Source organism: Thunnus maccoyii, chromosome 18 (assembly GCF_910596095.1).
Source record: "Thunnus maccoyii chromosome 18, fThuMac1.1, whole genome shotgun sequence".
NCBI lineage: Eukaryota > Metazoa > Chordata > Actinopteri > Scombriformes > Scombridae > Thunnus > Thunnus maccoyii.
The window spans coordinates 13,124,374-13,136,439 of record NC_056550.1 but is presented as its reverse complement, the minus strand read 5'-3'; the positions used below and the strand labels follow the sequence as shown (position 1 = coordinate 13,136,439).

Below are 12,066 nucleotides of genomic sequence, written 5' to 3'. Positions count from 1 at the left end.
AAATTTACCGTATAAAGTGCTATTTTTTTAGGCCCCCAAACAGGCTTTAGGCACTGCTGCACAAATGTGTTGCCTTATTCCTCACAGTTTTTAGCTGGATATTTTTCACACGTACACTTAGTATACTGTGTGTCTTTTCAACATGAATGCAGCAACTTTAAATCTTGGCACTTTCTTAAAACAGGGTATGCATGTTGTATGTAAAAAAAGCTAATGTATGTTATATGTATGTATTCAAAGCAATGATTGACAGAGTAAAGGATAGGTAGTAGTATTTTTTCTCATATTCTATATGTGCAGTGAAATAGTTATTGGTGACTGTAATCATTCCTCCTCTCCTTATCTTTTGTGAGTTAACCCCTTTCTAGTCTGACTCCAATGCAAATGGACACAAAACCTCCAAATTTGGATCCTTGTTCAGTACAAGAATACTATAGCTTTAGCTAAAATTTAGATGTCAGTGAAAGATGTTTCACATCTTTTCCAGTGTAGATGCATTACAAAAGAGTCACTTCACAACCAGTATGGAGAGGGGTAGAGATTACAGTGATCAATCAATGTGAATATAGCATTGTATTAACATAGATTTAAAAAAATCCTATCCATTATCTTAAACAATTTGCACTCCACACCGTGTTTTGATATGGTTGCATTTATTAAAGTAACAGTGAAATGGTTTCTTGATCATTAATCCAGGGAACAAACAAACAAACAAACAAACACAACGCCGCCACCACCAACAAATAAAAAGTCAGCTCACTGGAAAACGTTGAACTGCCTCCCTTAATGTTGCTGACATCAGGTTTTCAGATATTTATGTGAATTTTCTATGTCTGTGGCAAGTCTTTGTTCTGGAGCCATATAACATTATACATCCAAATCCCTGGGAAAAAAAGTGTTTCTCCGTCTTGTTCCTGTTGCTTTTGCAATAAAACTACTAAAACTTCATAAAAAAAACAAAACAAAAAAACAAAAAAAAAAACCCAACAAAATGTGTTTATGTTGTGAGACATTAACATTCAAGCATAAAGCTGCCTCTGTTCTCTTTAGACTAGATATAATGATAAAGTGCTTAAGTCTGCAACATAAACCTGCCATAATAAAGATGAATCTTAGTGACAATAAACATCAACTGTCCATTTTTATGGGATAGATGTACACATAAAAAGAGCTTTGTTATATGCAGGCACATTTCAGCCACCCTCCATTGTACTGTGTTGGATTAATGCAGGGTGAACATGCGTAACAGACTTGATCATTTATTAATATTCATGATGGCTTCTTTAACAGAATGACTAACATGCTTATTATATTTGTAAGCATGCCAGGGAACTCAAAGCTCCAGAATGACCTATTATTTTCAAATTCACAGTGATTCAAACACAAATAATTTCCATGTCTCCTGCTACAGTGTTGTCCAGCACCTTCCGCTGTTGGTAATACATGTCAAAGGTCATAGTCCAGCAGCTAAACGGTGAGTCAGGATAACAAACAAACATACAAAGGTATGTTTCTGAGGTCTGAGAATGACATGCTCCTTTACTTCACTGTGGCATCCACTTCAACAGATTGTTTCAGAAATGTGAGAGGAAATCGATAAATCCACTAAAGGACAATACTGGGCTGTGCTTTCACAGCATTTTTCACAGCCTTGTAACATTGACGTCAAAATGTCACAAAAAGCCTTTCAAAACTAATAAGCCAAAATAAATCTAATTGTTATAACCATCAAAAACATGCTCACTATAGTAGTAGCAGAAACTAAATACTGTAGATCCTCAAATTAAAGAAAGAACAGTGCTGAGTTTCAAATAACAGCTGGTCATAGAAATTACCTGCACTATAATGGCTCACATGGTAAATTCAGCATAATGTTCACTTCCATAGAACTAATTCCATCACTTTATTTGTCTGAGTTGAGTATCATGTCTGTCAGTTATAAGTAAGGCTGGCCAGCAGCCAGTTAGCTTAGCTTAGCTTAACATTAAGACTAGAAACAGAGGGAAAAAAGTATGCTGGCTCTGTGCATTGGTAACAAAATCCTCTTACCAGCAACTCGACAGCCTGCTAATGAACATGTTATATTTCTTTAGTTAATTCATACAAAAACCAAAGAATAAAAACATCAATTTGCTGTTGTATGGCTGGACTATTTCTTGGCTACCAGGCAACCAGTATAGACTCCAGGAAGTTAGTGGTCCCAGCCAAGAAATAGTCTGGCACATAACCATTGCATTGTTGCTTTTACACTTCTGTTTTGTTTTTGTATGGACAAAAAAGATATATAACATATTAATTTGAGAGTTATAGAGGTGGGCTCATTTTGTTACCTTTGGATAGAGCCAGGCTAGCTGTGTCCACAGGTTTCCTGTCTTTATGCTAAGCTAAGCAGCTACTGGCTGTAGCTTTAAATTTACCGTAAAGATGTGAGAGTGGAATCAGTTTTACTCATCTAATTCTCTACCTAAAAGTGAATAATCATGTTTCCCAAAATGTCAAACTATTGCTTTAACAGATATACTGTCAGTCATTTATTCTAGTCATTTTGACACTGCTGTTCTTTCATTTGGTGTTAAGCTAGTGTACATTTTAAGTTCTGTACATCCATAGATGCACAGATGTCTCTTGGTACTGTGAAGTGTACATTACACTGAATTTATCAAGACAACAGGTAAACATAGAGGAAGGGTTGAATTTGCATTAATAAGCAAATTAAGCAACATAAGCAGCAAATTAAACCAGATCAGAAATTGTTACTAAAATATGATCAAATATAAAACAAAAATTAGAAAAAAAACTGTCTCCAGTAAAAGCCCATTTGAAGATTACAGCCTGGTTCTCTCTGCATTTGAGGTAAAAAAAAGAGAAGCTATTTGAGAATTTACCACATTTTAAAATAAATCTCATGACTCTATTTATATTGTACGGAGATCTTACATAATTACATAAATCAATGTTTTGTACAATGTCTATGAAGATTCTCAGTCATCCAGGTTATGGTTATACAAGGAGGGTTGAATCAAGGGCAACTGGACTTGGTTGTAGGTACTTGAAGATGTTTCACTTCTCATCCAAGTTGCCTCTTCAGTTCTAACTGACTGGTGGAGAGTCCCAGGTATTTAACCACTGTGGGATTGTTATCAAGGTCATTGATACCACTTGGTTCGACAGCGCTCCTGGCTCTTGTAACAACTGTCAGAGTCATTGGAGTCATCTGAGGCCAAGTGTAAACGTTGGAGTTATCACACAAGGCCAATTTTGAATGGTTATTGAGTCTCTTGGGAAAGGATAGTAGGACAGCATTGTAGGTGGGGGATAAGTGGTGTCATAGACCTCCTCCTCTGTTGCGGGATGGTTTCTCTACTTTGATGCAGATGCTTTGTACAATGCAGCCAATCTGGTAACAGCACAAATACATAAAGAGCCAAAAAAAATGCTGAAATCTGTGATGAATGTCCTTCTTTGCTCCTTTTCAGAAATGTCCCAGTCTGGGTGAGAGGATTGGCAATAAAGACAAGAAATACAAGTCAATATAAACTCCAGGAGTAAATCGTACCAGTTCCATGTGGTAGCGGACTAGTCATATATGGGCCAATATGAAAACTCATAGCATTGAGTGGCCATTCACCACTGTTTTTGAAGATAAAGGCTCATTCCCAATGTTCCCAATAACTTCCATCTGGACACACTGTTGAAACAATACCACAGACACAGAGATTAGGAATACAATAGAGACAAACAGAATGACAAACAGTATAACTTCCTGAAATTCCTGAAAATGTCATTGTTGATGGTTATAACCTGAACGAGGCTCTAGAGGTCTGCAACTCAGCAACTCATTAATATATTTTGGTTGTTTTGGGTTTCTTTTTGCATGTGAACTGCAAGTTTGGTTTGATTATGGTCTGAAAAAGGTAACCCTCTTTTTAACCCTCTTTTAAAATTAAAATATTGCTTTCTGGCTTCAGGACTGATTTGGGACAAAACATTATGTAAATCATGCAGCTTTAAGTGGATTGACTCAAGTCAGGCCTAGTCCACACATACATTGGTATTTTTGAAAATGTAGCTTTTTGGCCTTTCATCCACACTCAAACTGCGTTTTAGGTCACTGAAAATGGACCTTTTGGAAAACTCCCTCCAGGGTGAAGATATTCAGAAACTCAATTTTCAGTGTTGATGTGTAGATAGGGAAAACAGAGTTTTTGGCTTGTGACATCAGAGTGTGCGCTGTTAGATCCTTTGTTTACATGAGACAACATTTCATGCAATGGCGGACGTGGCCAAAATAGTGCTGGTTCTAACCTTGTTAACAGGACTTTTTATATGTTTACACATAAATGTACAGTTACTCTTCCACTGTATTGAGGAAGAGAGGCGTCAGAATGCACCATTGCAGGTAGCCTACCAGAAATAACTATTTTTCAGGCTTCTGATTGGCCAACCTGGCTTTAGGGTTAGGGTTATATTGCTGCCTGTTGGTTTGGCATGCTCTTGACAGTGTTTTTGCGTTTTCATTTGGACAGAGATCTTTTTAAAACAGTGCTTGTGTGGACAGGATTTTTTTGAGAACAAAGGAGGGAAAAACTCTGTTTTCTAAAATACTCATGTACATGTGGACTAGAACTCCAGCTCAAGTCAAAAGTTCAGGCCTGTTCAGTACATAATGCCAGATATATTAACTATTCAATGCATCAGAGGCTGAAAGCTTAAGATGTAAGAGTGTCCCTGCTGTAAAATGTGGTAAATGTGGTCAGAAATTACATGGATCACATGAATCCTTTTTGCACAATACCTGCATGCTCTGCATCTTTTCATTCTGTTTGTGATTTCTGACCGACAAAATAGGATCATGCTTTTCGTTTGGTCTGTCCTGGGGTGCAACCTGTCCACCTCCCCTCTCGTATGTGGTGCCAACACCATTTGGTTTGTGGAAACAGAGCACCTTCTGGAAGCTCTGCTTGAATTTGTCAGAGAGGAAGCCATAGAGGATTGGGTTGGCGCAGGAGTTGACGTAGGTGAGGATGACCAAGAAGAAGTAGATTGCAGCGGTGGCATTGTTCTCGGGGATGATATAAACCAGGTTAACGATGTTGGTTGTGAAGAATGGCAGCCAACAAAGCACAAACACTAACACGATGATCACCACCATGCGTGTCACTTTACGCTCCGACTTACGCCGCTTAGTCAGGCCTGCCCGCACGCCCGCTGACCTCACCTGAAATTGAGATGGTTGATTTAAAATGTTTTATGAGATTATGAGAGTTAAACATCACAGGAAAAATTTAAAAATTGAGTTAGACACCAATGAAAGCCAGAGGCCAATTTTCTCTGTCACATTACCTTGATGACAATGACCAGGTAGCAGAGGCTGATGACAACCAGAGGACCAAAGAAACCCAGGATAGATGTGTAAAGGATGAAGACAATGGACCACAAATTCTGCGGATCAGGCCAGGTTATGTTGCAGGTGTTGAATCCCTCTTGTACATGTGAATAGATGGTGACTGGCAGCACAATGAGAAAGGACACAACCCACACCATGCCATTGAAAACCTTGGCCACCTGTGGCTTCCGCCATTTGGCACTGCGAATAGGATGAACTACAGCCAGGTAGCGATCGATGCTCATCACCGTCAGGCAGAAGGTGGAGGTGAACTGGCTCATGGCATCAGCAGTCATGCACACTTTGCAGAAGAAATCACCATATGGCCAGTAGGAAAGCAAACTATTAGTACCAAGGAAGGGAATTCCCAGGATGTAGAGTTCATCCGCCAAGGCTAAGTTGAGGATGTACATGTTAGTTACCGTCTTCATCTTGGCATAGCGAACCACCACATAGATAGCCAGTGTGTTACCCAGAAGACCTACGATGAAGACGATGGTGTAGACAACTGCGGTGACCACATTAAAGGGCATTGGTGCGGTCACGCTAGAGGTATTCTTTTGATAGTCTATAGTGAAAGGCTGGGAGGAAGATATGCCGACATCCTCAGGAATCGACGTCCAATTGTAATGATCCATCTTGAAGGAGGGAGTGCTGGCATCCATTTGGATTACAGTAACAAACAGCTTGTGAGAGAAAAGAAAGACAAATGTACAATTTTTTAAATTAATAATAATCCATGATATGAAAAAAACTAGAGTTCAGCATTGTGGGTGGTTAAGGTTCTGTGAATTTCTGCTTCAGAGAATTTATATTTTGTCCATCTTTTGTACCCTACACACTCACAGCAACACATGCGTGCTGGGCAAGATGCCCATATTTACCAGGACAGTAGAGAAACTTTCCACTGAATTGTCTGGGCAAGAGGCCAACATGCCATTTCTCTTAATGGGAAGTTGCACTTCAGAAGAAGGCAGCAGTTGAGCAGGTTACAGGTATTCTCACTGCCACTGAATTAAAGTCTGTAATAGATAGAAACAAAAAAACTGCAGCCAAGTGGCAAGCAGCCTATACCACTGAAGAGTGATAAAATGACAAACATAAATGATCATAATATTAACTGTGTTGAAATGGGATTTTGGGCCAAACATATTTGGCATACATAATTGATTAGAAAATTGAAAATTGAGTCACAGCAGGAAGTAATTCTTTTCACTTTGTCTCCCAAATTGGTTATATGACTGGTGCAGAGTGACAGCAGAATGCTACGGAGCAGCCTCATACCACTCTGCATTAGGATCCAATAGGAGGTGAAGTACACAAAGTACGGACATTTGCTGTGTCTTTGCTCTTGTGCATTCATTCAATCATACATTTTGGGGTATCAGCAATTTTAAAGCTCAAGCTTAAGAGCAGACATGTCTTATGCATACAGATCTGCATCCATTCGCTGCCATTCACATATTTCCAGTGTTTTGTTGCATTAATGCCACTGCTAATTGTTAGTGAGTTGCACTGTAATGCAACTGAACAGGTAGCATTCACCACATTTGCTTTGGGTTTGATGAACAGCTAAAGTGTTTGGAGAATGTTATTAAAATTTAAGACATTTGCTCTTAATCTTAATGAGGTCACTGTCATTGTTACTTAAATACTACTTAAATCAAGTAGAAAAACTAACAGCAAAAGTTAAAAAAAGAAGAAATAAGAAGAAATAAATAAGGAATAAATAAGGAATCCTCTCTCATCATGTCTCTTAAGTCAAACTGCATCAAACTGTGAAACCTGTGTAATGTTTTTTATTGAATCTCAAGTTGGCTTTGAGGGTATCCCTAACAGACATACATGTACAGTGTATTAATGTATAGCCTAAAATGAGTGCAATGTCCAAGTGGCACCTTGTAATCTAACAATTAATTCATGCTGCCATTGTAAGAGCAGCTTTAAGTGTTGATATCTTTAACCTTAAACCTACTTCTTTAGCCTGGCTTTTTATTAAAATGCCACTATCTATCTTACTTGATAATTGTATTAATATTTAAAACCGTTTACTCCCTCATATGCTTTTTTTATTTGTTATTGTATTTTATCTATTTTGGTGTTTATGTTTTTGTTGTATTTTTTATTATATTTTCTGTTCTATTCTATTCTATTCTATTCTATTCTATTCTATTCTATTCTATTCTACTCTGATCTAATTTTTATTAGAAAAGTAAAAAAAATTGTCTTATTATCAGCTTGTCAGTCATCTGTAAAGCACTTTAACTTGCATTAACCTATAGCCTATAAAATGTCCGATTGATTGATCATGAGAGTGGCCTGAGATAGCTATTATGTATACTCACCTGGTGCCTTGTGGGTGACCTAAAATAATAATAATCTCATAACTTGTCAGACGTTGCAACCTCAGGCTGTGAAAATGTGTTGCACAAATAAATGGTTTGACGTGAAGATTCACTGAACCGCTCTCCAAAACACGGGAGTGACGCGCAGCCCGCAGCTTGTTGTTGAGAAAACAAACACTTGAAGCCTCTGTCCCCTTCAGGCTGCATGGGGCTTGACATTTTTGTCCACCAAACTATAACAGTCATAGCCCACAGTCACGTCAACCATTTGAAGCCTGACTGATTAGATGTGAATTAAATTAAACTCTAAAGCTCACAGCATTTTCCCGAACATATAAGGTTATTTCTTAAAAATGCAGCAGTTCAAATATAATTTTATTCCCTTAAAACAATATTTCTTGTAAAGGCCAAGTGAACATTCATAGATGGGATTCAACCTACCTGTGCGCTCCTGTGCGCCTCATCCTCTCCATGCCACTATCCGGTGGAGTGATGCGCGTATCTCGCTGTATTCATGCAGTTTTGGAAACGTGCGCCTCCTCTGATGTCGAAATCAACTTTCTCGCTTTCTCGTCGCTTAAAGGAAACCCGCCTCACACTTGCCTTGTCATCCCGAGGCATCCTCTTGATGTCAGCACGCTTAAATTTCCATAGTCACAGGCACCAAACTCGACATTTACCTTTGATTTCCCAGGGTTTTTTTTCTCACAGGTTAAATCTGAAGGAAGTGCACGGTGGAAAAGCGCTCATGAGAAGTTACACTCAGGGTCATGTAGTGTCGGCGCACTGTCAGTATTTATGTGTGGAAAATGTCACCCCGCCTTTGGATGTGAAAAGTCCCACCCATGGGTGGGTATAATCTCCTCACAGCCAAAACCAGTTTTTGGTGTAAAATAAAACATTGCAGCCCTCTTTCTCTATTATTTTCTTAAGCAGCAGAAGCTTTTATGGCTTGCCTTCCAGTGATAGGCTACAAACATTTTTCCTACTGTGTTTGTGTGTGTGTGTACGTGTGTGTGTGTGTGTGTGTGTGTGAGAGAGAGAGAGAGAGAGAGAGAGGGAGGAAATGATGGCCAGATACTGCCTGGGGAATAAATCACCTTGATAGTGGCCAGGGGCACCTGAGATGGAGGGAGAGAAATTACTGTGAAATGGAAAAACTGTGGAGGGAGGATGAGATTGCGCGTTGAGGGAGAGATTTGACGGTAATTGTCTGGGAAAGCTGCCTACTTTTAAGCCATTAGCTTCATGCTGTTGTCATCCAGGTCAGTGCAGCGTTAAGAACAGGCTGCCACACACACACACACACACACACACACACACACACACACACACACACACACACACACACACACACACACACACTCACACATTAAGAAGAAACGCCCCACACTCATGTCCGGGCCCAGCAACCTTTACACCAACCAGTGGCAGTTTTTGGCCAACTGGGAACAGGTGCAGGAGTGCAGATGTATGCATGTTTAGTACAGGTAGTCCTTTCCTGCATTTTCCGCCAGTATAAAGAATCAGAGGGGGTTAGTAAGGGTCACTGATGACGTCTTGTAGCTACTTTATAGGACCTGTTTGACAAGTGTTAACCAGATCAAATGGGCAGATTTATGAGACTTGTGAGTATAAAAGTAAACACTGCCACACAGCTGTGTATAGAGGCTTGCCCTGTAGGGACAGTGGTGTGTAGTGGCACTCAGGATGCCAGAATAATGATACGACTCATTTACACTGTTTTCTCCAGTGCGGGCAAACCTTTTTTCAAGGTTATTGTACCAGGACAAATCCCTTAAACACACCAGATTTTCAGTTTTCTGACAGATTAACCCATTTGTAAGAATTGAGAAAAACACACAATTTATTTTTGTAATTAAACAGGCTAACAAAAGCTTTTGGCATTACAGAAAATGTGCCGAAGATAATGGTGTTAAACTGGTAACTATGTATATATATGTATACCCAGATAGCATACGGAAGTGGGCCACTTCAGGCAATGATGTGGCACTACTGGCCTTCATCTGGCCCAGACAAAATGAATGTGAGCCTGAAATGGCCCGCATTTAAAAAAGCAAAAATGGCCCAAATATCCCAAATCAAATGTGGGCCTTTTTTGGTAAAGATGCGGTGCTCTCAGGTATGTGTATTCTGGATGTGGGCTAGTTCTGATTTATCTGGTTTGTTCTTGGTTGATATATGGCATGCTTGTGGCCCAGATCTGGGAAACAGGAGTGGACCGCGCAAGTGCTATCATTCCATGCGGTATGTGGACCGGATGAAAGTGCCAAAGGTGTCGGGTGTGGGCCGGATCTGAGCCACAGCAATTTTGCTATCTGGGTATGAACTAAACATAATTGAACTATTGAATTACTCTTAGCAGCCAGTTTATTAGCTACACTTCCTGTAGTTAAAAGTAGTCTGAAGCCTCAGTATAAACAGGTTGGAAACAAATTACCAATAATTTCAGTATTATATTACTCATTATCTCTCAGTATCAAACTCTATTACATATACCGAAATAACTGCAGAGTAAATTGATATAGTCTATCCCCATTTTGGATTTTATCTTTATTTTGTCTTTTGATTTAATTTGAACATACATGAACCTGCCACACAGTACAGTCAAGATGGTTAGATTTTCCTCAAGTGGGTCTTCACAAAGCCAGATACATATACGTGCTATTCCTCCTGTGTTGTGGTCCCAGGTTGTCCTTAAGTGCCCTTTGTCTTGTGTTTACAATCTTATTACGTATGCTACAGTGTGATCTAATTTTGTCACATAGATTAGTGTAATCTAAACTAAAAAAAAAAAGAATACATTACATTACAAGAATTACATCATCCCACCATGTTCACCACATGCTGGGCATGCAAGTCATCAATGATGTGAAACAGCAGATACTGGTATGGATGGGACTGTGAAATACTCCATCAGCTGATTGCACATATACTGCAGAAGAACACGCACTACTTTTACAATGTGGGACCAAAGGTGTTGCTGGAGATTTGTGCTTGTTTTACAGGATCCTCAGTTTTAGGTGTAAGTGGAAAAAGTCTGTGCACACCTGTCATCAGTGAGCCGCTCATCCTGATCAAAGTTATGGTAGAAAATCTATCTGTTTTGCTGTGTGGACCTCTATTTTACAGTTAAATCTGGACGGCATTCTGGTACACTGAGCAGCAAATTGCTTCCTCATAAACTACTGTGTAGTGTTGTGTACTCCTTGCTTAGCTGTGAGACTTGAATTTCTTACAGAAAAGTGATCAGCAATAAACATGCTCTAGCTGTACGGGGAGAATATGCAGTATCTTTTAAAAGAAATCTTTAATCTTTTACACGATTATATTAAAAATAAGACACAGCCACATTCTTTCTCTTGCTCAGATGAGTCACTCTGGCTTCAAACAGTTTGCATGCACCGCCAGTCTTTCTATATCAAGCTTCCTTTCTGCAGGCATGTGGACTGAGACCGTATCAGAGTGGTGTCAGTCACTGACTTCGTCTAGCTGACGACAAAAAGCTGGCAGAGATCGATTGGAGAACTCTCTCAAGGTAATAGGAGTGTGTCTTATGTGTGTGGTGTTTGTGGGTTAGAGGAGCTCTCAACCAAGGCTATTCAATACTCCATCTCAGATCATCAAGAGAAAACAGTGAGGGCTTTGTGTGTGTTTGTGTGTAGAAGGAGAGGGTTGATTGGAGGAGAAAAGAAAGAAATTAATGAGATGATGTCCAAAGTGCCGTCTCCGTGGCTGGTTCTTTGTGTTGAGGTCATTATATCCTGTCAGGGACTGAATACACTAACAATCAGTGTGGTGGTGGTGGTGGTGGGGGGGTGCTTGAAGGCTGACTGTGACTCTTGTTGCAGAGAAACATTCATAGCAGCAAGTATGTACACATACAGCACATCTAATATATAATAATCAGTTAATGACCACATCAAACCTCCACATGAGTATCAAAGCCAAACATCACAGTATGATACAACACGACCAACTAAAGCAGGGCACAGTATACTCTGCAGAGTGATGAATTATATTCTATAGTTTATTGGCACAAATAAGACACGGTAGGTCTAATAGCAAAACAGCCTATAAACTCACAAATGTCTGAACATTAAATCAAAGACAGAGCACGCCAGGTTGCCTATAAGGGATCGAATCGCACCAACAATGGTTAAAGTTACCCATCACATACAGAAGAGCACATCTCTCTGTACAATTACGACGTCAAATGCAAGGGTCATGTATCAACAAACCAGCAGACATGCATGAGTATTGTAAATACCAACAAAAACAGGCCAAACTGCCTACAAGGGATCCAGTCCTCAT

At 39.5% G+C, this 12,066-nt stretch overlaps 1 protein-coding gene across 1 annotated transcript; it reads right to left on the bottom strand.

Moving 5' to 3' along the window:
* Positions 1-661: 661 nt before the first annotated feature.
* Positions 662-5,986, bottom strand: LOC121883751 (somatostatin receptor type 5-like). Its single transcript, XM_042392222.1, has 3 exons — positions 5,344-5,986; positions 4,796-5,218; positions 662-3,688 (listed from the first exon to the last, which is right to left on the bottom strand). Exons 1-3 carry the CDS (start codon positions 5,917-5,919, stop codon positions 3,605-3,607), a joined length of 1,083 nt encoding a protein of 360 aa, XP_042248156.1. The 5' UTR covers positions 5,920-5,986; the 3' UTR covers positions 662-3,604.
* Between the last annotated feature and the right edge of the window lie 6,080 nt (positions 5,987-12,066).

What these genes read in the sequence shown, in the direction of transcription:
- LOC121883751 (XM_042392222.1), bottom strand. Translation starts at nt 5,919, where the DNA reads ATGCCCTTTAATGTGGTCACCGCAGTTGTCTACACCATCGTCTTCATC. An exon ending in ACCTGGTCATTGTCATCAAG is followed by an intron (nt 5,219 to 5,343) that starts GTAATGTGACAG and finishes TCTCAATTTCAG; the next exon opens with GTGAGGTCAGCGGGCGTGCG. An exon ending in AAAAGATGCAGAGCATGCAG is followed by an intron (nt 3,689 to 4,795) that starts GTATTGTGCAAA and finishes TTGTTTCAACAG; the next exon opens with TGTGTCCAGATGGAAGTTAT.